A 27796-nucleotide genomic window follows, 5' to 3' on the forward strand; every position below is an offset into this window, starting at 1 on the left:
CCAGTAATGCAGCTTCCTGGCTTTCTCTGGAACTTTATTTTTGTTTTCTCCCTTCCCTATTTATAGCTCTCTCCCCTCCAAACCATCCCTGCATCTATCCCGTTGCCTAGAAACAAGCTCTGGGCTGAGGGTGGGGGAAGGCCAGAAGGAGCCCAGGCAGGGGGAAAGGAAGAGATGTCACCCACTCCCCTCTCAGCACCACTCCCAGGCTTCCCAAAGCCCACTCTGCCCTCTGCCTATCACCCATGGATTTTTTTTTTTTTTTTTTTTTTTTTTTTTAAGAATAAGACAAAATGTGAAAAACAGTCCTTTGTGGAGCTCTTCCAGGTTTCTAAAGGGCATGATACGGGTGATTTCACTCATGCCTCTTAATAGTCTCCTCTGCCTGAGGCTTTTTAAGATAGGGAAACTGAGCCTTCCAGAAACACAGGGAGCCCAACCAAAACTTTCTCATCCGAAACTCCATGCTCTGGATTTGTTAGCCTTGGCCTGAAACACCAAAAGATTTGAAAGCATAAGTATTTCTATAACCTATTAATTGCAGGATGGTAAAGGAAAATGTATCTACAATTCTGTCACTTAGCAAGCCACCAACTGTGCCTCAGCCATTCCTTCTTACGTGCACCTGTAGTGCCTCTGCCGGAACTCAACCATTCTCCTGCAGTGCCCCACAATGTCGTCCTCATGGCCACCACCACATAACCCCGCAAGACCCCCCATCAGGCCCTCACACTGACCAAATGCAAGTCCACAGATAGGAGCTGGAGGCTGGAGCTTTCCTCCTAGTTCTGTCATTTCACCAGCTGTGTGATATTGGTCCAATCATGCAAACTCTGAGCCTGAATTTGCCCAGCTCCAAAGTCAGGAGGCTAATTTCCACTCCTTAGGGCCAATAGAGAATTGAATAACTGTAGAGTGCTATAAAATGTGAGTGATTGACTGGAATAGTTCATATTATTTCGATATTATCAGGGCCAAGAGGTAGGGAAAGAGCCCAAAGAGGCTGTGAATTAGAGAGAAAGCTCCTAGCCTGTGTCTGGACAGAAGGACCCCTTTTCCTGGCAGAACAAAGATCACGGGGTGAGGCTGCCTGAGAAGCCCTACTGTGCCTATTTTTCCTTCTCAAGTGCTTATCTCCTTCTGTCCTCCCCCGGCCCCCCAAAGGCCCACCTCTGCCTTCCAAATAGGCTTTCTGGGCAGAATGGGGGAGGGGCTGCTAAGAAGCAGCTGGGCCATGATTCAGCCTGAGTCACCCATCCAAATTCTGGGGCCGCCCCCAGTCGGGCCAGGGCCTGCAGCTTCTACGAGTTAGGGAGCCACAAAGAGGGAGGGCACCTTTGGGTACCAGGGTGTCCTCATACATGCCTAGGCCAGGGAGTTGCATGGTCTCAGGTCAGCATAGTGATGTTCAGAGGCCACGCAAGAAGGTTAGGGAGGGAAAGGTTAATGCACAGCGTCAGTTGGTTACCTGCACTGACTGAGGTGGCAGGTGTGTGTGTGGTGTCACATGTATATCTGGGACGGGGGATGGTATAGCTGGACTGACTCCCAGCTTTGCCTCTTTCTATTTCTTTGGCCTTGGAAAGTTACTACTTCCTGAAGGTCAGTCAGTTTCTTCACATATGCACTGGGAGTAATAACTGTATCGTCACTGATGGTTTTCCTTAAGGATAAAATAGAATGCAGTGATGGCTATAGAACATGTAGGAGCCAGTAAAAGGCACATTGCCATCATCATCTTAGGTACCTTGGGTTATGCTCTGCCTGCATGAAGGCAGGTGCATAGCTGAGTGTCTGTACAAGTCTTAAGGGGTGCAGAGTCTGATTCTTTCTTTCTTTTTTCTTACCTTATCTTTTTGAGACAGGGTCTCTCTCTGCAGTTCAGGCTGGTCTTGAGCTCACTTTGTAGCCCAAGCTGGTCTCGAATTCACATGATCCTCTTGCCTTAGCCTCCTGAGTGCTGGGATTACAGGCATACACCACTACACCCTGAGCCTGAGTGTTTCTTGAAAGATTGTATGTATGTGTGTTGTGTGTATCCCCTCAAAGCACAAGAAGTTAGTGCAAGAATTTTATAGGAAGTTGGGTTTATCTGATATTGCCAATTCCCACACACACATACACAAAGAGCACACACCTTCTCTAGGGACTCTGTGACTTGCTGAAATTCAACCTACACCAGGACCAGTATACAGGTGAAAGGGTCCAGATCTGTGGATACGGTTGTATTGCGATCTTGACCTTCCCCAAAGCCTTCAACTTCAGGCAAACCTGGAAGGAGAATAGCTGGCTAGACCGTGAGGATGGGCCAAATTGTGTTTAATGGAATGAATATGAACATAATATAGTCAGGAGAGGGTGGGCTAGTGTAAAATACATTGTGTGTGTGATCATAAGTATGCACAGGGTGGTATTGGGAGCTGGTTGCCATCTCTGCTCTGGTACAGTCTGCTTGTCTCCATGGTGCCTGTTGCCACACACGCTTGCTTTTCAGAAAGTCACTGGGATTGTTTATTCCACCCCCGGCCTGGGCGCCAGCCAAGGAGCAGCAGGCACTTGTTTATCTTCTGGTACGTACGAGTGTGTATGGTTCCCCAGCAGCAGACCAACCCGAGACAGGCACATGTACATGCTCACATGGGTATAGGTGACCCTCTTAGTTGTCACAAGGTGAGTCAAGGCCCAAGCCTAGGCTTGCTCTCTCCACATAGGAGCAAAGAGGATCCTCCAGCAACTATGGACATATCCTTAATTCAACAAACCCCAAAGTTCCTCCAGGAGACTAGGAGAGTCATTTTCCCTTGGTTGGTCCCCTGTTCCACCCCACTACCAGAATGAGTCGTTGGTCAGTATTTGACCAGGCCTGGATCACTATCTGCCCCTAGAGCTGTCAATGGGGGTCTTCCCCACCCCAACACATGCACTAGGCTGAGGAAGTTGTCCCCCATGGAAAGTGGAGATCTATGATTAGAAAGGGGTCCATAGGTTGAACGTGTAATAACAGTGGCATTTCCTATAAAGAATTTATTATGTAAAGGATTTTTTTTTTTAAATCTCTGAGAGCCTAGTGTTGTATATGGTGAAGTGAGGTTCAGAGAGGCCTTGACCAAGGCCACACAGCTAGTAACTGACAGCCAAGACTAGTCCCACACAGGCTGCATCTCTGGCCATTTTGAGCTCTTCCTTTGCCTTAGCAAGTGTTTTATTTTGTTACTTGAAAGTTTTCATTTTAAAAATTTGTATTACCAACATATTCCTTTGGAACAAGAGTGCTCAGAGAGTGTAGAAGAGGACACAGATGGGAAGATGACCTAACTGTACCCACAGATCAGACACAGCCAGAGCTCCGTCAACATTTCTTTGGATGCCTTGATCATTTCTGGGCCCATTAGCAGGATTTCAAACAGCCTGGATCATTGTCAAAGATATACTATCCAGCTGCTGGAACCCTGCCCCATACACTGTGGGCCAGAAGTGTCACACAACCCCTGCAACACACCCCAGGGATAGCTATGAAGCAACATCTTCCAGATGTTGGGATCTGCATACCCAAGGACACTTGTCCTTGGCTAGAATTCTAAGGTATACATTTACCTCATTTTCTAAAACTTCCCTGCAGGATTAAGCTTCACTCACTCTCTATGGTAACTGGCTTACTAACACCCTCTCATTGGCTGCCTTCCCTCCCTGGGCCATCTTTCCACTCCCCTGCTGGTATCCTTCCATCTCACATATAAATCACACACTTTAATTTTATCTAAACCCTGTGAGCTACCCCAGGGATCTGGATCCCACCTTTTCTTCCATCACAAGCATCTGGGCCAGACCCTTGCACTTGTCCTCACTGGTATCTTCCCTTTTCCTTAGTTCTGGTCCCTCCTATCAGGAATTTAATGCCTTCAAGTCTCTCTGGATTTAACCTTCCACCTCCCTTGTCAGACAGCCCTGCCTCTTTTCCCTTCAGAGCACAAACTTCTCAAGAAAGGAATCTACTTGCCTGCTCCACTTCTTCTTTTCATTTGCTCCCCAGACTGCCCTCCACTAAGTTGGCCTTTCACTCCCACCACTCCACTGAAAGTGTGCTTATCAGGTGTAATGGCTCTTATCTAAATGTTCCCCAAAGCCTTATGTGGTTATACGTGGGGCTTTTCAGAGGTGGCTGGATCTAGAGTGTGTGATGCTGAGATTAACTGTGTGATGCTGGGGTCAATGGTGTGTGACTATTTTTTTTAAAATACAGCAAGAATTTATTTAAGGTATGGTGCCTGCAGGCCAGATAATTTTTGAACTGTAGGTTTCAGGATGAACCAAGTTCATAAAAATATTTTAAAGACAGTTGCATCCACAGACTTCAACTATGTGATGACTTGTTTGCCCATTCTTCTCTTTCTTTTCTTTCCCGAATAACCTCTTTGAGATATGGCTCAGGGTAGAATTTATCCTCCTCATATTTTTTTTTAACATTTATTTAGTGTGTGTGTGTGTGTGTGTGTGTGTGTGTGTGTGTGTGTGGCCAACTCAGCCCACCAGGGTGCGCGGCTGGCTGGCATGTGGTGCTGGAGGATCGAACCGCGGTCCCGCGGTCCCTGTGCTTTGCCAAGCTTGTTCCAAGTAGGTGCTTTAGACCACTGAGCCATCTCTCCAGCCCCCCTCCTCATATTTTGTCCATTGCTCTTTAGGCAAGATCTGATGCTTCATGCTCAGGTCCAGGGCTCTCTTAATGCAAAACATCCTGTCATTCTAAAGGTTTTCTGGAAGCCCTCTTATGGCTTCTTTTACATCTTCATCATCTTCATATATTGTATCATCTCACATTAAGCCCAGCTTATTGAACTCTGAAACATTGTAATACCATTCCCAAATACCTTCCAGCTGCCAGCTTGATGCTGCAACAGTCGAGCAGCCTGCCATTTTGACCCAAGAGTGAAGCGAGCCAAGGGTGTGTGCTTATTAAATTAGTCCACTGATTGGTTTGGCATAGCTCTGTGTATGAATAATGGGGAGGCTTACCCTGGGTGTGAGTGTACTTGCTCTAAGGACATGTGGCCTGGATAGAATATAAAGACAGAAAAAGGGATGTTGTCGTTGCTTGCTGCTTCTTCACTATACTTCACTGCTTTGCTGTCTTCTGCCCACTATGAAGTTTTTCTCCTCTTTGATGTCCCTCTCCTATGACACCCTGCCTTGGAGCCAGCTCATTATGGACTGAAACCCCTACAAACTGTGAGCTACAAAAATCCTTTCTTCTTTTAACTTTGGGTGTCAGGTATTTTGTCTCAGCAACAAGATAGCAACCAAGATATAAAGTTTCTAGTTACCTTCTCTTCAAACCCAGGGAACACCTTTTGGGCTATGTTTTGCCTTCCTGGCATGGCTGATACTGCCCTCCTTCTGGGACATTCTCTCCCCTTGCTTCTGTATCATCTCTCTTTTGGGCTTTACTGGCTTCTTAGAGCTCTGCTTCTCTTTCTTTGATGTAGCTTTCTTTTCCTGCCAGTCCCTTTGTGCTGGTGCTCATTGGGTTGATCTTGGGCCCTTCTGTCTTCCTATTTTATTTATGTTCTCCCTTCACATGCCAATATCCTTCACACAATCTCTTTCACCAGCTCTCAAAATATTTTGAAGATAGTTGCATCCAAAGACTTCAACTATGTGATTATTTCTTTGCCCATTCTTCTCTTTCTTTCCTTTCTCAAATAACCTCTTTGAGATATAGCTCAAGGTAGAATTTATCCTCCTCAAATTTTGTCCACTGCTCTTTAGTGGAATTCCTACTCTGTCTTTACCTGTAAAGACAGAGCTCAACTCTGCACTTTTATGTCTCAGTGTGGCCATCCTACAAGCCCTTTCTATTCCCAGGGCTCTTATGTCATACATCTTCCATTCACCTGGCTTCTCATGGTAGAACCTCAGAAGGGGCAGCAGAGTCCTCTCTTTGTTTTACCCCTAAATAGGCACTGAGTCTTGCCCTTCCTCTTAGTCCAACAGATGCTTTTGTGACTCAGTTGTTATCATCCTTTACATAAACAATTGCCAGAGCCTCCCCATAAAATGTGCTGGCTTTACCTGAAACAGTTTCCTTCGCCCCAGTGGTTCTTGCCATTTTCATTGTCTTGTGATCCTCTCAAACCCTCAGTTTCTTCACCTGTTTCATGGAGCCCAAAGTGTTACTTTGGGGGGTGGATGAGGATGAAATGAGGAATGATGAATGGGGAATATAACTAGTAAACTCTGAAACTAAGTGCCTTTGTGGGCAGTGAATGAAATATTTCAGGATTAGAGAGAATTAGAAAGCAGTCTGGCTGTTGCTGTCCGTGGTCCTGAAAATTGGTCCCTCACTTTTTTTCCTCTCTGAGATATGGGGAAAAGGGTGTATTCACTGATTCTCTTCACTTGCCATCTAGATTTTTAAAAGATTGTAAGGTCACAGTGACTTACAGTTCCCTGGTAAGAGAAAAGAAGACTAAAAATAATAATTAAGAGTGAGACCTACAGGGTTTAAATTTTATAAATTTGTAATCCCAGCTGCACAATCAACTAGCTGTGTGACTACGAACAAGTTACTGATCTATATGTTTCCTTATCTGAAAAAAACGTGGGTGAGATACTAGTGTTAATATTAACTTGCTCCTGTGTGATTGGAAATTGAAATTAGATGAAACCTGCAAACAAAATCTTAGCACAGTGTCTGAGCCTAATAAAAATTTTATTAACATTAGTTGTTACCGTTTTTAGTAGGTAGTGCAAGTGCGAATGGATTTTATCACCTTCAGGACAATTACAGTTATTTTCTCTGGGAAATCTAACAAAAAAGGGAACACTTCTCCACTATAAAATCTGGACGGAGAGGGCAGCGAGTTCTCATATCTTCCACAATTCAGATTCAACAGGAAGCCCCTGAACACCTACTTCAGATGTTCAGGTGATTCGTGTTAGTCTTATTTTACAGATAAGGAAACTGAGGCTCAAAGAGGCGACATGACTTGCTCGAGGGAATCTACTGGGAGAAGGCTTGCACAGACTGGAGGATAGGCAGGCACCCTGCTTGTGGAGGCGGGCAGAGGCAGAATGGAGGGTGCCTCTCCCACAGCACCACCGCTTGCGTCCCCGCCACTCTCCGGAGCGTGGGCAGCGGCGAGACAAAGGGCCGGGGGCGGGGCGGGGGGGGCAGAGAAGGCCGGAAGTGCAGCCGAGGGGGAGGCGGGAAATTTCCTCGCTGAGGGAGCTTGGAGATCCCAACGACCTGAGGTCTCTTGCAGGCGCCGCACGTTCTCGGACAAATGGTCACATCTAACTGAGCAGAAACCCCCTCCTCGGGGAAACGAGACAGTGTTTGCGGGGCTCTCCGGGCTGAGATCAGACACAGCGTGCCTGGCAGGCGCACAGCAAACGGGCAGCCTCTCGCCCCTCAGTCTCCCGCTCTGTGAAATGGGAACCAGTTTGAGAAGGGCAGGGGATCCAGGAGCCCAGTGGCCGCAGGCACAGGCAGGGTGAGGGGCGGCAGCTGAGGGGCGCCCCTCCCTCCCTCGGCTCCCGGGTCCTGCCGGCACCGCCCCCTCCCAGTTCCGAGGCTGCCAGCGCGCATGCCCGGGGCGGGGCGCGGGGCGGGAGCGCGGAGCAGGCTCGGGGGACAGAGGCTCCGAGTCCTCGGGTCTGCCGGCCAGCCCGGCCCTACCAGCCGAGGCCGCTTGGGTGGCGACAACGAGAACCAGAGGGCAGCGACGACGACAAGCAGAGCAGCTGCACCGCCAGGTAAGCCCCCGCCCTCACCTGCGGCCCCTAGCCAGCCACAGCTTCGGCCCCCTCTGTGCGCTGGAGCCCGCCCCGCAGCCGCTGTCCAGGGTCCGAAAGCCCCCTGAGCCACTCGCGCAGCGCGGCAGGTGTCCAGGTGTGCGTGGCCCTCGGCTGGAGGCTGTGAGCGTCCGTTTCCAGGCTCCTCACTGGAGCTGGGCGGGGCGGGGCGGGGGCGGGTCCCGCAGCTGGGCTGAACCCCCCAGGGGCCTTGCGGGCCAAGCCGCCCTGCTTGTAGGACTGGGGGCCCACGTCCAGCCTCGCAGTGGTTGGATGCTTTGTTTCGCAAGGCGGTGCGGAGGGGGCGCTTCCCGCCACCGGGGGGGAGGGGGTCCACCCTCGTTGATTCATCTCCTTCCTTGAAGGAGCTCGGTGCTTGAGTGGCTCTATTCGCACCACTGAGCACACTCGCTGTTGCACACCCAGTGTGGCACACACTCTGGGACAAGGTTACACACTCACCACATTCATACACAGCGCTTCGTCCCCGGGCTAGGCCAACAGGTCTTACACACACTCACACATAACACATACACACACACACACACACGCACACACACACGGTATGGCCCTGGGTCATTCCATCAGAGTCAGCAGTGTGGCCACCTGTGTACCCAGCCAGTACTCCAGGTGGGAAACTCACATACACACCCAGGCACAGCCACACACTCACACCAGCCATTATGGATCACAGCATACTGACAATGGCTCCTGATTAAATACTCTTGAAGCCACTCTTGCAGCCTACTCTGATCTATTTGTACCTGTTCACACTGCTTATGGTGTCCCTTATGTGCCCCTAAACCCTGGAGTAGGCTATCACACTTGTGAACACATTCTCTAGCACACACACAGTCTCTCAGTTTGTCGCTCACTGCCACCCACACTAGCTCGAGTTTTCACTCCATTCTTGTCCTCTGGATGGAAGGACAGATGAACAGATGGGCAGTGGTCTAGAGCAGTGGTGGCAAACCTATGGCATGCTTGCCACAGCAAGCTGTTTGTATCATTGAAATTGCTAAAAGGTTCCCCATCACTGGTCTAGGGGTTGCTTCTGTGGAAGGTCTGTCACCCTTTGCTACACCAGTTCTCTTACAGCCCCACACAGAAGACTTTTCTCCTTTGAAGGTCCTTGGAGAGGAGCGGACAAGAGGCAGCAGACTGAGATTTTCACACACACTCACAGACACACATGCCTGCCAAAATCTCACAAGCCTTTATCGTGTTACCATGGGAAGAGATGCTTGCAGGTGCTTGGCAGCTCTGGCCCTGGATTGAGAGAGTAGGGATGGCTCCAGACTGGGAAGAAATCCTAGAGAGAAATGAACAGGTTAGCCAGGTCTCTGTGCATTTACAGGGGCTGCTCTGCATGCAAGTGGGACCCACATGCCTACACACACACACACCCGGGCCACCTGTCCCATGAGCCTGACTACAAAGCCATGTGGTCACACATGCACACACTCACAGAGTGTAAGTGACTCCCACGAGTTGAAAACACATATGTGGGCCATTCTGCACATAGAAGTGACATATATCAAGCTTTCTTAAGCAGAAAACTCAGAAACCAGATCCTGGCCCCATACTGGCCTAAGGTAGGGCAGACTTCCACAAGTAGTCTGTTCACTTCCTTGTACACCAAGTGAATTACTGCATATGCTTTGGGTTATTTCAATCTTCAGTTAGGTCATGTGCACCTAACTTTATGCAGGCTCATCTGTTCATAGGATGTGTATGTTCCTGCAGGTAGGTGTATGTGTATGTAGGGACAGTTGCTTCCTCTCCTGCATATTCCCTGGCACTGATGCCTCTGAAGTCCATGAGATTCAGGGGAGCATTGGCCTTACTTCAAGGAACAGAAAGAGGTTATAAGAGCCAAATGTTAGTGTCTAAGATCTTGGCTGACATCACTGGGAAGAAATAAAACTTTGGGTTCAGACACAACTTCGAACTACAACCCTTCCTCTCCTCAGCTGCATGTCCTTAGTCAATTCTTTTCTTCTTCTTATGTCAGTGTCCTTATCTGCAGAATGGGATGATAACACCTCCATCATGCCATTATTGTGGAGTTCAGATGACAAAATGAACCTGAGGGTGGTGGGCCCAGAGCTGAGCACACAGACAAAAAGTGATGTAATCAGGTTCTGGAAGGAAGATGGGAAGAGAGGAGATGGATGAGGGTGCTGAGGTTTCATTTAGAGCCAGAAAGGACCCGGTAGAACTGTTTAGGAACAGCATCTCTGGTACTGTTCTCAGGCAGATAGCTCTTATTTCACAGATTGGTCTAGGGAGGTAGGAAAAAAATCACTGAAAGTCACAAACCAATTCAGTCCCCAATACCACAAAAAAAGACAGACAGACAGACAGGAAGGAAGGAAGTCACAAGCCAAGTGAGTAACTAAACTGGGACTTAACCCCACATCTTTCTACCTCCTGCATCAGCCTCTCTCACCCTACTCTGCACCTGATCCCCTCTTAGTAGCTAAGAACTTCTAGCTGGGAACTTGGAAACCAGCCTCTTCCAGGGAGGTTTGCAAAGGGGAAACATGTCCAACTGGGCCATGCCTGCCTCTCAGAACCTCAGTTTTCTCCTCTGGAAAACAGAATATAACACATACAGTGTCTTTGCAAGGACACTTCCTGCCTTTCTTGGCATCTAGGTCAAGGATCAAAACTTAGGTGGCAACAGGGCCTAGTGACGCACGCCTATAATTCCAACACTCAAGAGGTTGAGACAAGAGGATCACTTAGGGCTTGAGAGCAGCATGAGGGTTATGAAAGTGAGCGCAAAGGCAGCCCAAACTGCATAACAAGACTGTCTCAAAAAAAAAAAAAAAAAAAAAAAAAACCTTAGGTGGCAGTAGACCAGAAGAGTAACATACATGAGGGGCTGGATTATGCAAATGCAGTGATTTGATGTTCTTTGAGAAGGCTCCCACTTTGTAGTTTAGGCTGGCTTTGAACTTGCTATATAGTATGGGCTATCTTTGAACTCACAGCAGGTCTCCTGCCTCTACGCCCTGAATGATGGCGTCACTAGCATATGCTACCACACCTGGCTGCAAATGCAATGACTGATGGCAACAGTCAGCCTCAGGACCACCCATAGAAAGGAGTGAAGACTGGCTGACTGGAGAGGCCACGCTCACCTGAGGAGCCCCTTGGAGGCTCCAGCTGACTGTTGCTATGCAGAAAGCATACTCACATTGCCAAATTTTAGTTTCCCAGATTTGTGCAGAACCTGATTCTCTCACAAATCTTTTAAATTTTATGTATTGATTAGTGCATGCCTTTACTTTAAATTGACTTAAAAAAAATTATTTTAGCACTCTGGGTCAAACAGGCACTCGGAAGGCCAGATTGTGCTAGTTTGAGTGTCTGTGCAGGCCCTCTCCCTCTGCCCCCTCCTGGGAGCACAGCTGGGCTCTGACAGGCTGAGGAGATAAACACAGGCCTTCCATGTACACAGCCCAGCCCTACAGTGAGCAGAGCCGTGTGCACCCCTTTAATTCTCACAGCAGCCCTGGGGAAGCATGGGGGAGGCTCTTCAGGGTTGCCAGTGAAGGGCAGGGCCTTGCTTGAGGCCACAGAGCTGATAAGTGGTAAATTGTCTGGACTTTATGTTTGAGCCTCTCTCTGAAGGGAAGAGCTTGTTGGTTGGGCTGGTGTGTGGGGACCTCAGAGCTGGATCACCAGAGCTCGAATGAGAGGTAGTGAGCACCAGGAGCACCTCTCCTACAACCTTTCCCAACTCCTCTCAGCTGTGGCTTAAACTCCCTATGCTGTCAGATTCCTGCTTTCCAGAGAAGGAAACCAAGGCAAGCATGGCAAGTAAATCTTATCCCTCACCAGAAATGGGCCCCTTCTCTTGCCCATCTGCCCAGTCACTCTGTCTTGTAAAGGCTCTTCCATAGATCAGAGGTCACAAGCCAGTGGTCTCAGGTCAAAGTTGGCCTACAGGAGTGTTTTGGTTGGCCTGCATGTTATTTTAAAAATGGGCCAACTCTTATCCCAGCACTCTGGGAGGTTGGAACACGAAGATTGCAGGTTCAAACTCACAATGGACAGCCAAGCAACTTAGTGTGACTCTGTCTCAAAATACATTTTTAAAAAGCAGGGAGGATGATTATGTAGCTTGTTGTAAAGGTCCTGGGTTCAATCTCTAATACCACAGGGGGCCTGGCCCTAGCTCAGTTCTTTAAGTGGCTGCTTCCACAAAGCTGTCAGCCTCAGGTTGCTGTAGTTCCATCCCCACAACACTCCAGCCAGCCAAACCAGCCCTGAGGGCATTCGGAGCAAAAAAAAAAAAAAAATCCTTATTCTAATACCACAGACAGACAGACAGACAGACACACACACACACACACACACACACACATTCATATTTAAAATATTTTTTTAATCGAGATTTAAACTTTGCTCAATTAATCAGAATACCTATCCAAGAATAAGCTATTGATTCCCCTGCCCAAAACATTCCAGGGACTTCCCAGGCTCCCTTAGGAGGAGCTCCCCTTCCCCTAGGCCTGCACGCCTGTCTTCCTCCCTGCCTCTGTCTCCCACTTCCACTTCTGTTCCAGCCACCCTGGCCTTTTCATGGTGGGTTCAGATGCTAACCTCCTCAGAGTGGTCTTTCTCTTGGCCACATCTCCAAACCAGCTGCCAACTGCTTCAAACACATCACCCAGTATTTGAAATTCTATCATTCATTTGCTCCTGTTTTTACACTCTTTCCTATCTTTCTGCATATCGAGGTCAGAGACCATATATTCCCTGCTATTATATCCCTGACACCAAAAACAGTGCCTAGAACACTGTATATGTGCTTAATAAATGTTGAGTGAATTGGTGAATTCCTATTTGGCCACCACTGGCAGGAAATGTGTGTAGTTACCCCTTTTGAAGGGATGAATGTTCTCTGGCTTCCTACAGTGCCCACCACTCCCTCTTGTCTCCTTCATTCTGAGGATGTTAGGAGTCTTCAGTCACCTCCCTTGCTCTATTGTTTGTCTCATGGGAGAAAAAAAATTCAACCCTTCTCAAGTTGCTATCACAAAGCAAAAGATCATCTGTAGCACTAAAATCTGATGCCTTTCTGACTCCTGCAGACTGATGACCTTCCAACTCCTCTTTTTTATGCTGATGAAAATCAGATCCAAAGAATTCCAGCCAAAATCTGTCCTGTGCTTCAGACCTGTCTCTCTGCTGATTCCTGCATGCCCCCAATAAAGCCCACAGACACTGCAGTCGATCTCCAAAAAAAACCCCAATACCCCACCCATCCTCTCAAAACTGTCTCCCCTGTGTCTCCATCTTAGTGATGATTCCTGTCCCACCCCCCAGGTCTCAAGCTCAAAGCCAGAGGACCCAGCAGTAAACAGTAACAGTGGAGCCCCCATACAGGAACTCAAGGGTAGCCAGGGACCCAGAAGTGTAAATGGGTCATGCAGCATGTCATGCTTCTCATTAGGCAAAGAACAAGAGACTGTGGGAACACAGAGGTAGCTGGTAGGCAAAGAAGACTCACTAGAGGAGGAGGAGGCGTTTACACTGAGACCTGAAGGTTTAACAAGCAGTAGCCAGGTGAGGAGAGGGGCAAAGACCCCAGCAGAAACTGAGATGGCCATCAAGTTTATAGACAAGGCCAAAGAGGTGTCTCCATGGTGGGTGTGTGTGTGTGTGTGTGTGGGTGTGTGTGTGTGTGCATGTGTGCATTCTTTGAGGGTAGGAATAGTAAGTATGAAAGATAAATCCCAGCAGGTAAACAGAGATAGGGTTTTAGAATTACATTAAAGAGATGGATTAAAGGTGATAGAGACTCATTAAAAGTTTCCATTTTTTCCTGTGATTTTTTTTTTTTAAATACAGTATGAAGCACATAACATTTTGGTCACTGAAAGACCGGGTCCCATATGAATATAACAAAACCTGTGTCATATCTTAGTACAACACATTACATGTTTGTGGTGATGCTTGTATAAATAAATGTACTGTGTTGCCAGTTGCATAAAAGTGTATCACAGGGTAGGGATGGAGATATAGCTCAGCAGGGTAAGCTACTTCTTGGCAAGCACAAGGTCCTGAGTTTGATCCCAGTACTGCAAAAAAGAAGAAAAAAAAGAGAGAAAAGTATATCACAGGGCAGGATATGGTGACACACCCTTGTAATCCTGCAGACTGAGGCAAGAGGATCACTGTGAGTTCAAAGCCAGCCTGGGCAACAAAATGAGTTCAAGGCCAACCTAAATTGTGTAACAAAACCCTGTCTCAAATAGACAAAAAAAGAGTGTATCACAATTTGCACAGTATATAATAATGGATTATGATAATATTGTAACAGTGTTACTGGTTTATGTATTTAGTGTACTGTACTTTTTATTATTATTTTGAAGCATATTCTTACCTATTAAAAAATAAAGTTAAAAATAATAAATTTATGGGCCGGGGAGATAGCCTGGCCCATAAATAAGTGCCTGCCTGACAAGTGCAGGGTCCTGAGTTCACTCCCCATTACTTCAAAAAAAAAATAGTAATAATAATAATAATATAATAATAATAATAATAATAATAATAAAGTTAGGCATGGTGGCACATGCCTGTGAGTGCATCAGCCTGGGAGGCTAGGGCAGGAGGACTGCAAGTTCAAGGTCAGCCTAGACAATTTATTGACTTAGCAAGTCCCTGTCTCAATTTTTTTTTTTAATGTATTTAGTACAGGGTCTACAGGGTCTCACTGCACAGGTCGGCCTCTTGTTTTCAGGCTCCTAAGTGCTGAGATTACAGGCAGGCACCACCATGCCCAGTCTCAATCACCAGCTCAGTGTGCCAGGGGGCAAGGCTGGCACTGCATGAGGATCAAATCCTGGTCCCCTAGTATGCACTTTAGTCTGCTGAGCTATCTGGCTGACCCCCTGTCATAAAATTTTTTAAAATTAAAAAGGAATGGGGGTCAGGCTGGAATATGGCTTAGTCCCTGAGCATGTGCTAGGTTGTAGGTTTAATCCCCAGCAGTGAAACCAAAAAAGGGATGGGGATGTAGCTCAGTGCACATGCTCAGGGTCCAATCCCAAGCACCACAAAAAATAAACAAATCAAATTTACTACAAGACAGTCTGCTGTGTTACCCAAGCAGCAGGCTCATCCATCTTTTGTTTAACACATCTCTTGATTGTATCAAAAGCCTACGTGTGTGTGTGTGTGTGTGTGTGTGTGTGTGTGTGTGTGTGTGTGTTTTAGAGACTATTTCCCTATGCAGTTGAGCTCACTTTGTAGCCCAGGATGACTTCAAATTTGCAGCAATCCTCCTGCCTCAGCTTCCCAAGTACTAGGATTACAGGCATGTGCCATCACACCTACCCTGAGTTATTGATCCGGACCAACCTGTGTTTGTTTCTAAGTCCATTCTATTCCTACAATAACATCAAGAAGACATCCTTTGGGGCACATCTCAATCATTAAGCAAGGCATGACTCTGCTTTGTGCACGTATAACCCAAATTCAAACATCACAAAGTGAGGTGCAAAAAGAAAGTCTCTGGGCTGGTGAGATGGCTCAGTGGTCTAAAGCACCTACTTAGAACAAGCTAAGCAAAGCACAGGGACCGCGGTTCAATCCCCCAGCACCACATGCCAGCCAACCCCGCCCCCTGGTGGGCTGAGCTGGCCACACACACACACACACACACACACACACACACACACACAAATAAATAAATAAAATTTAAAAAAAAAAAGTCTCTTCCACTCTCAAATCCCCAGACTTACTGAAATGACACAATCACCACTAAAAGTTTTGTGTGATTCCATGTGGAAATTTTCTCCTTGTAAATAAACCCATCAATATGTGTCTGATCTTCTGCTTGGCTGCTTGCCTGGGACCCTAGAAGCTATGCCGAACCCTTCATGTCTTTTTTCATTCTGTTTATGTGGAACATCTTCCCTTACTAATCCACACATTTTAGCAGCTAGGTGCTGTTCTGGATAATTGGCCCACATGTTCCAAGCCCTGCTCCCTGGTTTTCTGCACATTACCAGCCCCACATTTGTGCTGGATGCATTATGACTCTACTGCCAGGACTATGCCTAGAAGTGAGCTTGCTGGCTGTAATGCTATGGGCATTATAAACATTGACATAAAATCATAAGTGTTCTTCAAAAAACATTACAACTAACTTAATTTTCTAATAAGAATGAACAGAGTTTTGAACCAAGAGAAGTATGGTTGGACCCACATCTTAGAAAGATTATTCAGTCATTGGTGTAATGAATATTTATTCAGAGCCTATTTACTGTGTCATTATTCTTTTTTCTGTGTGTGTGTGTGTCATTATTCTTGACTCTGGGGAGCATATCAGTTTGCACAACCATGTCTTCACCCTCCTAGAGCTGGAATTATAATAAGAGAAACAGTGAAATATATATGTAATGTCAGATGGTAACGGTTAATATAGAGAAAAATTCAGTGGCACAAACAGACAGAGAATACTACCCAGGATTGAGGAGGAGGCTGTTTTATATGCAAAAGGACAGCAAAGGACTCAGGGAAAGGACTACCTAGGGGGCTGGTGAGATGGCTCAGTGGTCTAAAGCACCTACTTAGAACAAGCTTAGCAAAGCACAGGGACCGCGGTTCAATCCCCCAGAACCACATGCCAGCCAGCCCCGCCCCCAGGCAGGCTGAGCTGTACACACACACACACACACACACACACACACACACACACAAATAAATAAATAAAATTTAAAAAAAAAAAAAAAAGAAAGGACTACCTAGATACTGCACTCCACAGCTCCTATCCAGCATATCTCCCAGCATTCTAGGCAAAAGAAACATAGAGTATGAAGTCCCCAAGGCAGGGCATATCTAAGATCAGTGTGGCAGCCACAAGTAGGGAGCTGAAACAGCACAATGGAAAAGAAGGCAGTCAGAGAAAAGGCTATAAAAGGTGAATGGCATGCAGGGTCTTGAGTTGCTGTGAATTCACTTGTATTCTGTGCAAGGTAGGAAGACTGTGTGGTTCTGGACAGGACATGATCTACCTTGGGTTTTACTAAGACCCCTTTGGTAGCTGTTTGAGAATAACCTGGATGGGGAAAGCAAGGGTAACCCAGAAAATATGAAGTGGGGGTTAGCCCAGGACAGTGGCCAGAATCAAAGGTAGATCCATTGTGTTTTGCTGATGGACAGGACATGGGATATGAGAAAAAGTCAAGAGTGACCCTAGGATTGTTGCCTGAGCACTAGGAAGATGACTTTGGAGCAGGTTTGGGGGGAATTGGGAACTCTACTCACCTGCTCACTGTGGGCTGCTGAGTGTGCAATAGAATGGAGTCACTTGTAGATTCACCACAAACTGAGCTCATCTGGAATGGGCCAAGTCCCACACTCCCACCCAGCACCATCTACTAGCAACCCCCACCATAGCCAATATCCTGAAGGCCACCCTCACCATCATCAACTACAGCCATTGATTCTTATTGATTTTCTCTGGAATTCTTGGCTCTCTTCCTCTGCCTTTCATCTTCAGGGCCTTTTCTGCACCATCCTCACCTAGACTATTGCAACTGCTCAGGGCCTGCTGCAGGGAGGGGACTATATGAATGAATGAGGGATTGCTTGAATGGAAGATTGAACTGTTCATATGCCTCCTCCTAGGTCTTGGCCAGCCCAATCCTCCTGCCCAGCCTCCACATATCCTACAGGAATCTTTGCAAATACAATTATCTGACTATGTCCTTTTCTTGGCTATAAACCATTCACAGCTCCCCAGGGCCTACCCAGACATAAACTGGTGGCCTACAGACATATTTTCCTTGGCCCACATAGTGTTTTGGGTTTTTTATTTAAATCTTGAATTAATTAGCATATTTTATATTAGAGTCTAGATTTTGCACTTAAGGTACTAGAAGAGCTAGGACTATTAGGTTTCATTTCTCCAGAGCAGCACTTGGCTCATGGAGCCCAGCCCCAAAGAGACAGGGCATACGAGCTGCAATTTGCCAGAGTGCACAGGATTCCCTCATGCTTTATACCCAACCTGCCTCCCTCACTGAAATGACTGATCTGGCCCCTATAGCATCAGAGCTTGCAGCCTTGGCCTAGAGGCATATGAGTAACTTCAGGGTAGCATATTGCATGGGGTAGGCTGCCAAAGATGGGGAGACAGTAGATAAATGTGAAAGGTCAGGCTGTGGGCAGTCGTGAAGTGCTTTGCATACCCTCCTATCTAGAGGGCTATGGGGCACAGTGAAGCAGGGGAGTGATATGGTTGTATTCATGTTCTTAGACCAAGCTCTGTGGACAGGAGGGGACTAGACAGAGGCAGAGAACCCAGTGAGGAGGCTGGGTTGCTAGGCAAGGATGAGCAGGAAAAGGCCTTTATGCAGGCTGCTCTCCACCGAATCTCCCAAGTCTGAGTCTGCGTTTATTGTGTTTCAGCACTAGACAGCAGCCTTGGACTCAAGTATGGCCATAAGGACAAATGAGCAGTGCTGAAGACCCAGCCTGGCTCCTGCTGCTTCAGAAGGACTCCAGCCTCTCAGAACCCTTGTACTGCCCACAGGATGGGAACCTGGGTGCTCGCCCGGCCATGAGGGATGACTGCCCCTCCCAACAAAAGGCCAGCCCTGCACTCCTCAGTCAAACACCTGACCGAAGCCCAGGCATGGACTCTAGACACAGCAACCCCAGTGGGGCTGGGGAAGGGGCCTCTTGCTCTGAGGGGCCTTCTGGGAGCTCGGCCTGCCCCTCTTCCATCTGTGTCTCCCCTCAAGAGGCAGCTAGCAAGGAGACACTAGGGGTACATGGAATCTCAACCTCAGGGATACCAGAAACCACCTTGTCTAGGAAACTAGAGCCTGTATCCTCAGTGAAAATTGATCCCATGTCCTCAGAAGACAGAAATCCCATGTTCTCAGAGATGTATTCCAAGTCCTCACAGCAAGCCGATTCCACTTCTGCAGGCAAGGAAGATTCTGGGTCCTCAAAGAAAACAGAGCCCATGCTGACAGGAAAGACAGAGCCTGTGATCTCCGGAAAAGGGGCTCCTATGGCTCCTAGAAGGATAGATCTCATGACTCCAAGGGAGGGGGATCCTGGGGATCTAGGAAAAGTAGATCCAATCTGCTCCAGCAAAGTAGAAACTATGTCACCAAAGAAGGAGGATCCTGGGTCTTTGAGAAAGATAGACCCTGTATCTTCAGGCAACATGGATCACACATCCCCCAGAAAGGAGGAGCCCGAGTGTTCTAGAAAGGAGCACCCTGTGTCCTCAGAAAAGGTGAGCAATATACCTTCTGGAAAAGTAGATCTTTTGTCTTTGGAAAAGAGACATTCTGGGCCTTCAGAGAAGGTGAATCCTGTTTCTTTGGAGAGCATAGATTCTGTGTCCACAGAAAAGACAGATCCTGCACTCTTGGGAAAGCCAGCTCTAGGGTCATCTGGCAAGACAGAGCCTATGTCCTCTGGAACAGTGGCTCCTAGGTCGTTGGGAAAGGTGGATCCTACACATGTGGGGACAACCGACCTTGCACACATGGGCAATACAGAAATTGTGTCCTCTATAAAAGAGGACCCTCAGTTCCTGGGAAAAATAGACCTTGGCTCCTCAGGAGAGGGAGGTCCAGTGACTATGGGAATGACAAAAACTGTGTCTGCTGGACGGATGGATCCTGTGTTTTCAGGAAAGATGGATCCCACATCTGTGAAAAGTGTAGATCCTGTGTATTCAAGCAAGATGGGTCCACTCTCCTTGGGAAAGGCAGATCCCATGTCCTCAGGAAAGCAAGAGCCCTTGTCTCCTGGACAGGAACAACGTATGTCCTTGGGGAAGACAGAAACTATATGCTCAGCAAGAGAGGACCTGGTGTCCTCCAGAAGGGTGGATCCCTCAATCATGGAAAGCATAAAACCATCACCTTCCAGAGAACAGTGCCCTGAGTCTTTAGGAAAGATAGACCCTGTGTCCTCAGGACCAGAGGATCCTAGGTCCCTGGGGTCCTGGGGTCCCACACCAGCAGTAAAAGCTGAGAGGAAAGGAGATCCACAGTCCTTGGAGAAAGAAGGTCCTACAGCCTTAGGAAAGGCAGATCCTCCAGTCTCCAGCGCAGTAGATCCCGTGGCTGGGGAAAAGGTAGCCACTGTCTCCACTGGAGACACGGACGCTGTGTCTTTAGGAAAGGTGGTCCCCACAGCTCCCGGAAAAGCAGCCCTGGAAAAGATGGATCCCATGAACTCAGGAAAGGTAGAAGCTGTCCCAGAGGAAAAGGTGGATCCTCTCTTTCTAGAGGAGAATTTTGTGAATCCCACAAAGATGGAAACCAGGGCCTTGGGGAGAGTGGAGCAGAAGGCTGAGGGCAAAGCAGAAACAAAAATCTCTGGGCATGAGGGTGCCTCCTCATTGGAAAAAGCAGAGGTATGGTCTCTGCAGAAGGAGCAGCCACAGGCCTCTGAGGTGAATAATGCGACATCAGGAAGAGCAGAGCTCCTTGGGGCTGCACAGGTGGAGTCTGCATCCCAGAGAAAGGCTGATTCTGCATCTCCGAGAAAAGCAGAGTCTCCGTCCTCGGGAAAGGTGGTCCTTCCGTCCCCAGAAAAGGCCATGCCTTCCTCTTCCAGGCAACCAGACGGCAAACCCTACACTTCAGCCCAGTTTCCCGGGGCTGGTGGAAGCAGCCGTGTGGAGCCACAGCCCATGCCCAACACAGAGGCCTCCATGCTGGGCCAGAAAGAGCTGGGGGCAGCTGTGGCCGACAGAAGCCCTAGAGTGGAGGCTGCAGCTCCTCCACAGGGCCCACGGACTCGTGACAACTTCACCAAGGCGCCATCGTGGGACGCGAGCGCCCCTCCGCCGCCGCGCGAAGACGCGGGAACACAGGCGGGTTCACAGGCTTGCGTGTCGGTGGCCGTGAGCCCCATGTCTCCGCAGGATGGTGCAGGAGGCCCGGCCTTCAGTTTCCAAGCAGCATCTCGTGCACCCAGCCCCATGCCCAAGCCACCCTCGCGCCGGGACGCAGGCCTCCAGGTGTCGATGGGCGCTGCCGAGACGCGCTCGGTGGCCACCGGGCCCATGACACCACAGTCCGCTGCACCACCCACCGCGCCCCCTGCTTTCCCCGAAGTGCGGGTGCGGCCAGGCTCAGCGCTGGCCGCCGCCTTGGCGCCCCAAGAGGCGGCTGAGCCAGTGCGCGACGTGAGCTGGGACGAGAAGGGCATGACGTGGGAGGTGTACGGCGCCTCCATGGAAGTGGAAGTGTTGGGGATGGCCATCCAGAAGCATTTGGAGCGACAGATTGAGGAGCATGGCCGCCAAGGGGCACCTGCGCCTCTGCCCGCCCCTCGCGCAGGCCCCGGTCGTGCGGGCTCTGTGCGCACTGCACCCCCAGATGGCGCTGCCAAACGCCCACCCGGCCTCTTCCGTGCGCTGCTGCAGAGTGTGCGCCGGCCGCGGTGCTGCTCGCGGGCAGGACCCACAGCCGAATGAGCTGCCCCCGTTTTGTACACCCAGGTCACCAACCGTCTTAGGCTCCCTTCTGGATCTCAGGCCCCTAGAAGGGGTGTCCTCGGTGTGGGACAGGACTCCAGGGCCGTGGCAGCCTCGAGGGGCTTCACCTTTCCCACACAAATGAGTACCCTCTACCCAACCCCTTGGTGACCATGAGCTCATAAACCCGACCCTGCCACCCCCTTGTGCCCTCTCAGCCCTAAGCTACTCTGTCCTGGTCACACTGGGCAAGGCGGGGACCTGCTGGGCACCCCTACTTCCTACCCCCACCCTGTAGAGCTGAGGCAGGTTCCTGAGATGGTCAGCCTGGGACAGAAGTCTCCAGGGAGCCCCAATCCCAAGAGCTGGGAAAGACTGCATGCAAATCTGTAAGTGACCCTCCATGAGTGCAAGGACTGGTGTGTGAGGCCCCGAGTATGCTAAGCTTGGAACGTGAGGCCCTGGTGGCCCCTGAGTTCCTGGATTGTGAGCATGAGTGCATCTCCACACAGTGCTACAGCCCCGTGGGCGGGCGTCTCTTGCATGCTGTTGGTGGTCCTTCCCCTATCCCCTCTCCCACCCTCAACCCTGGCCCTATGTCCTCTCTAACTCCTCCCTTCCCACCACCTTACACGCACACACACACACACACACACACACACACACACCCCTCACTGTTTCACAATTCCCAGAGGGGGCAAAGGCCAACTGGGGCCTCAGTTGAGAGGGACAGCACAGGAAGGACAGAGAATCTAAAACAGGAATAGAGGTTACACTGAAGCTCACAGATGACCTCTGGCCACCGAAGCTTGGGTGACAGCTAGTCTTGGCAATTGGAGACAGGATAGAGCACTCATTCTACAACCACAGTTGTCCTTTAAACACCACCCTCTACAGCCCCTTGTCCCCCCCTCCATGCAGTGAGCCCCCACAAGTCCCTTGTGACCACCCAGTGCCCTTGTCCCCACTCCTCCAGCCTTGAATTTTTGGCTACAACTGTCACAGTATACATTGGTAATAAAATCTTTCCCCAATCCTTGTGTGCGGGTGATTGACTGACAGCAGGAGGCAAAGCAATACCATATATTATCACATCAAGAGAGGAGTGGGTGTAGAGAAGAGTGGGTGTGTTTTCCGGGATGCTGGAAAGTGGGGCCTCCATCACAGGTCTGTGGTGTCCAGACTAGTGTTGATGAAGGACAAGCCCTCCCGCTGCTGTCCCCTTGGGTCTGCCTTTCTTCCTGACAGCACGGCCTTCAGGGGCTCAGGCTCGGGATGTGGTGCTGGCACACTGTTCAGAGACTCCTTCTGAGGGGAGGAGGGAAGGCTGAAGATGGAGTAATTGTCCCAGGCCCTAGGGTGCAGGGGGACCTTCAAGCCCATGACCAGATGGCTCCGCAGCTGGGATCCCCTCTTGTTCCTCCTGGGACCTCAGTCTTCTGCAGCTGTATCCCAGAGGTGGGCCACAGCCAGGGGTAGTGCTGATAGACTCAGGTGAAGGGGTAAGCCTGGGGTCATCTCTGGCCTTTGTCTACCCATCCCACAGACAGAGCCACATCCTGGTGCTCTGTCCAGTCTTGAGTCCCACCCAGCCCTGCGTCTTGTGCCAAGGAGCCAGTCTATCTCAGTCTGGCTGCACCGGTAGCCACCATGTTGAGGGAGGGAGGGGATGCAGAAGCATGCTCCAAGAACTGGGTTGGCCAGGAAGAGGCAGAGCAGGTTGTGACCACTCATCTTGCAGATCTAAGGCCTGACCACAGGGCTGCCCCTGGTTGAATCTGGCATCTCCTGGGACAGGTTACTCCAGTGCCCCATCAGTTCATCATGGTACACACTCCCACATTTCTCGTGCTTTGCTCTTCCCTGTCTCCAGGTGACTTGCCACACATGTACAGCAGTCATACACCTTCCTAGGGAAGGGCAAGGCTCCCAGGCCACGTTACTCTGCTGCAGATACCCACGGGGCAGGTCCCTGGACACCACCACCTTCCCCAAGGTACTTCAAGGGCTTTTTCCAGTCTTTGGTGTTCCGGTCCCTGGTAAACAGTGGAACATCTGAAGAGCCCCAGAGGGGCTAAATATTCTGCCTATGTTCCACACAGCCTTTGCCACTGGTCCAAGCAGGGAACAGAGACATACCTGGTAGTGTTTATTGAGCTACCTTCTCTGCTTTGCTAGACTATGTGTATTCATCTCCAGATCTCTCCTCCTGCTCCACCAGCTTTTATATAAAGGCCAAAAAGGGACAGAGCAAGGTTTTTGAGCACTTGCTTTGTGCCAGACGCCTTTACCCCTGCTCTTTAGTCTTCACCACTGCCCTGCAAGGTTAATGCTCTGATTCCCATTTACAGATGAGAAAACTGAGCAGGGTGCAAGAAGTCACCTACTAGGTCACATGATGAATGAGGGGAGATACAGGGATTGGACTATACTCCCAAGGCATGGGGCTTCCTGAGGCCTGTGCACAAAGTGAGGCTGCCCCCATCAGCAGCAGGTCCCTCCTTGCTTTGTCCTTTATCCCACTTCAGAGAAGGAAGTAAAGCCAGAAGTTCATCCCCCGTCTTACCTTGGTTTCCTGACTGTTCCTGTCCAGGTCCACAGAATTGTCGTCCAGGGAGTTGAGGCTGTTGGGGCAGTGATGCAGCCAGGGTTGTTGGGGGGCCCAGTCTTCCCAACTGGGAGCCCTGCTGCCTCCATGCCTACTGTACCATCACCACTGCCCCTGCTTCCGTGACTTGCTACCACTGTCACCACAGCCATCATCACTGTCATTAATGGGAGGGGCAGGCACCTCACCTGACGTGGTCCAATTCGCTGGAGGAAGCAAGGTACTCCAAGCCCTCAATGGGGAGGTTCAGCATGGGGTTGGCCCTGGAGAGAAGGCTTGGTCAAGAGGCCACAGCCCACAGTCCCCTCACCCTGTCTCTTGGCCACTTTGACCCCTGCTCACCGCTCAGTGTTGTACATATTGGTCCCAGGCATGGCAGGGGCCGAAGGCACCACCCCCGCCGCGGTCTTCTGAGCCTCCTTGCTAGCCTTCATAGCCCGAAGCTTCCGGTTGTTGCTGAGGGGAACCAAGAGGAGAATCTCACTTTCATTGAACACCCACTGATTGCCTGGTGGAGGCCTTGACAGGGTGGCTTCCCAGACATCCTGACAGGTGAGCGTGTAAGCTCCGCTTTACAGAAGGAACAGTCAAGAAAGAGAAGCAATTTGCCAAAGGCCATGCAGGCAGCCAGTGGCAAAGCCTGGACTCAGACCTGGGTGCAAGAGCCAGGAGATAGCTCAGTAGAATAAGTGCCTGCCTGGCAAGGGCAGAGTCCTGAGTTCAATCCCTGGTACCGGAAGAAAATAAATAAAAAGCAGACCTAGGTGCAACTGCTCCCTCAGTGCATGCTAAAAGGGAAAGCAGCAGCCTGTGGCAGGCATTATGCTGGGTGTGAGATGCACATGACCGCCTTGAATACTTGGAGGAATCTAGTGTGGTGCCCACTCTGCAGATGAGGAAACAGGCTTGGGGAAGGGAGAAGACTCATCGAAGATCTCCTAACAGGTGACTGGTAATGGGACACACATATACCTCATGCCTAAACCCAAACCTTTTCTACCCCCACGTCTGTATATCTCAGGAGGAGGAAAGCTGGAGACCCAGGGTGATGGGAGCAGTACCTTTTCTGAACACACACAAGGGCCACAATCATGACCACAAGGACCAGCACCAAAGCCACTGTCAATCCTATGACAGCACTGGTGAGCAGTTTAGGCTGGTCAGACTCCTGATCCCCCTGGGAGCCCTGGGGAAAAAAGAGCATAAGGGCGGCTGGCTGTGGGGTCCACCTCCCTCCCCCCAGCCCCATAGCCACATCTTCCACTCACCAGCACCACCAGCCCCATCTGCAGCAGCTGTGTGAGTGCTCCCTGGTCTTGCCGGATCATCCTGGCCACAGAATCTCACTCAGAACCTAGGCTTGCTGCATCCTCCGGCCTCCTGCCCACCCTCCACCCAGCCCCCCAGCCGCGAGGACAGCTGCACTCACAGACTCAGCTCATTCAGGGTCAGGGCTGTCCCATTGGAGAAGACAAAGTAGGCATCAATGTAGGAGTGGGCTTGGGCCCTGGAACAGGGAATGGGAGGTCAGCAGCTCAGAGCCACCTGTCAGTCTCCCTGCTGTGGTGTCTGTCCACCACCATCTGCTGTAGCAGGGGGCATGTACCTGGCCAAGGAGTCTATGTCCTGAATGTTCACAATGTAGACTGAAGTCTTGGTTGCCTGAGTCAGGGCCCTACAAAGAAACAGGTGTCACAGATGCTTAGGATGCAGCCTTCCCCCAGGTCTGGGGCCTGGGCTCTGCCAGTGGAATCAGGAGTTGGTGAATGAGAAAGGAACTGAGCAACTCTGTGTCTAAGCAGGCAGCACCTTTGTGCAGATTAGAAAAGGAAACCCCTTCCTCTGGGCTGGGTTTGCAGCTTAGCAAGCAGTGTGCTTGTGCAGTACACAGCCTTATGAACTGTCTGTGACCACTGTGTTTAGGCCTTATTCTGCCTGGGCTGGACCCAGGCTTTGAGGGACATGCAGACTAATATGGTAGGTATAGGGTCAAAAAGTACAAGGTCAAAAAAAAAAAGTACAAGGTCAATGGTGGATCAGGGTTGAGACATATTCCATCCAGTTCTTATCAGAGACCTCCCTCCTGTCCTCCCCACAACCCTTTGTTCCCTCCCGAGACCTACGCCTTAATCTGCTCCACGTTGGTGCCCACCTCCTCCTTCAACGTGGAGAACTGCAGCCTCACACGATAATTCTGGTTCACCGTGAAGAGCTAGGGAGAAGAGTGTGGGGTGATGAGGCCCTGGAGATCTGGGAGGCAGCAGAGGTCACCCACTGGGGCCAGGGTGGGGACTGGTACTCACATTTAGAGGGACTGTGGCTTCCAGCGCAGGACCCACTGAAGGTCTGTCCTGGGCCATGACTGTCACCTGGTAAGTGCCTTGGAGAGTGGGATCGAGGTTGGTCACTAACCTATGGAGGGTGGGAACACATACTAATCTTGGAATGCAAGACTGGGTCCTTGGAAATCAGCTTTTACTCCTCCCAGGATGGGTGAGTTGCCTCGCACCCTCTTTGGGTGCCAGCCCTATCCCTCCCCAACCAGGGACTGCCCACAGTTACACAATGTTGCCAATAAACACGCCAGCCTCTGAGGATGTGGAGATCTGGAAGAAGCCCTGGATAGGCTTCGTGGTACCATCCTTAGAGATGAAGTTCACTTGGAGGATGGAGAACTGGATGGCCCCATTGTTCCCTGAGTCAGCATCTCTGGCCTGGGAACAGGAGTGGATGACAGGGGGGTTGGTCAAGTCAGGCCATGCCAGGCCAGGCCAGACAGCACCTCCCATCCCCAACAGGGAGAAGCTATGGCCACACCCCAGGAGGCTGGTCCATAGAACCTCCTCAGCTTTCTCCAGTGTTACCACAGCACCAATGCATTTGTAACACAGTGAGCTTGCTCTGCAGATCTAAGCTTGGACAAGCCTCTGGCCCTGAACCCCAGTTTAGCGATCATCATCCGAAGTCCTTCCCATGTGCAGTCCTTCCTTGTTATCTTCCCCAGTCACACACACACACACACACACACACACACACACAAGCACACACATGTATTCACAAGCACAGGAACACTCAGATTTGCTAAGCATGTACTGTGCACTTTGCTTTTAGATCCCTCATTTCAGGGCTTACTAATGTGAGTATGAAATCCCCTAGTAGGCTATGAGCTGAATGAAGGAGGGGCAAAATGTTCTTATTTGTTCTAGTGGCTTTCAGGGAAAAATACAGCAACACACAGTCCCGAGTCCACCGACATCATTGTTTAAAATTAACAGATGGGGGCCAGGGAGATGGTTCAATAGAATAAGTGCTTGCCTGGCAAGCTCAAGGGCCTGAGTTCAATCCCTGGTTCTGAAAAAAGAAAAAAAAAAAGTGCTGGGCCAGGGATATAGCTCAGCAGCTTCAGTGCCTGCCCAGCAAGCACAAGGTCCTGAGTTCAAACCTCAGTACCAAAAAAAAAAGATGAGCAGGTGCTGTTCAAGTCTCCAGTTAATAAAAAGTGTTCAGAACCATGGCCACAATCATGACACTGGAGTACAACTGATCCAAGATTAGGCAACTGACTTTTTAAGGCTTGAAAGGTCTCAAAGAGTGAAAATTTCTCTCCCCATTGTATGAGAGAAAACAGGCCCCACAAGAACATCTTGTCTTGCTTGGCATGGTGGTGCCACCATGTGCCTAATCCTAGCATTAGGGAGGCTGACACAGCAGGATCACTGTGAGTTTGAGGCCAGCCTGGGCTCCACAGTAAACTCAAAGCCAGCCTGAACTACACAGCAAGACTCTGTTGGGGGACAGAGAGAGAGAGAGAAAGAGAGAGAGAGAGAGAGAGAGAGAGAGAGAGAGAACAGAAAGAGAAAAGAAGAAAAACACTTTGTCTTATGGGCTCTTAGCCTGGCTATCTCCTATCTACGCCT

The 27796-nt window shown here is 49.7% G+C and overlaps 2 protein-coding genes and 1 pseudogene across 5 annotated transcripts in view; 1 reads left to right on the top strand and 2 right to left on the bottom strand.

Annotated features, from left to right (window-relative positions):
* Window positions 1–4351: 4351 nt before the first annotated feature.
* Window positions 4352–4911, bottom strand: LOC101589536 (annotated as a pseudogene).
* Window positions 4912–7672: 2761 nt separating this feature from the next.
* Gprin1 (G protein regulated inducer of neurite outgrowth 1) lies at window positions 7673–21271 on the top strand. Its single transcript, XM_004632294.2, has 2 exons — window positions 7673–7752; window positions 18229–21271. Exon 2 carries the CDS (start codon window positions 18272–18274, stop codon window positions 21269–21271), a length of 3000 nt encoding a protein of 999 aa, XP_004632351.1. The 5' UTR covers window positions 7673–7752; window positions 18229–18271.
* A 1068-nt stretch (window positions 21272–22339) lies between these two features.
* The window catches only part of Cdhr2 (cadherin related family member 2), a 37073-nt gene continuing 31616 nt past the window's right edge, over window positions 22340–27796 (bottom strand). For 3 of the 4 annotated variants that reach the window (XM_023716593.1, XM_023716591.1, XM_023716594.1), the window contains 11 exons: window positions 26442–26593; window positions 26183–26291; window positions 26003–26091; window positions 25486–25554; window positions 25309–25386; window positions 25148–25208; window positions 24941–25065; window positions 24222–24335; window positions 24068–24142; window positions 23838–23895; window positions 22340–22579 (listed from right to left, as the gene is read on the bottom strand). In XM_023716593.1, the coding sequence (XP_023572361.1) occupies window positions 22433–22579; window positions 23838–23895; window positions 24068–24142; window positions 24222–24335; window positions 24941–25065; window positions 25148–25208; window positions 25309–25386; window positions 25486–25554; window positions 26003–26091; window positions 26183–26291; window positions 26442–26593 (1077 nt within the window). In that variant the 3' untranslated portion in view covers window positions 22340–22432. The remainder of the gene's footprint in view (window positions 22580–23837; window positions 23896–24067; window positions 24143–24221; window positions 24336–24940; window positions 25066–25147; window positions 25209–25308; window positions 25387–25485; window positions 25555–26002; window positions 26092–26182; window positions 26292–26441; window positions 26594–27796) is intronic. The other variant, XM_023716592.1, reaches the window with a different exon arrangement.

The sequence above is a fragment of the Octodon degus genome, unplaced genomic scaffold, assembly GCF_000260255.1.
Source record: "Octodon degus isolate 3935 unplaced genomic scaffold, OctDeg1.0 scaffold00048, whole genome shotgun sequence".
Classification (NCBI taxonomy): domain Eukaryota; kingdom Metazoa; phylum Chordata; class Mammalia; order Rodentia; family Octodontidae; genus Octodon; species Octodon degus.

What these genes read in the sequence shown, in the direction of transcription:
- Gprin1 (XM_004632294.2), top strand. Translation starts at nt 18,272, where the DNA reads ATGAGCAGTGCTGAAGACCCAGCCTGGCTCCTGCTGCTTCAGAAGGAC.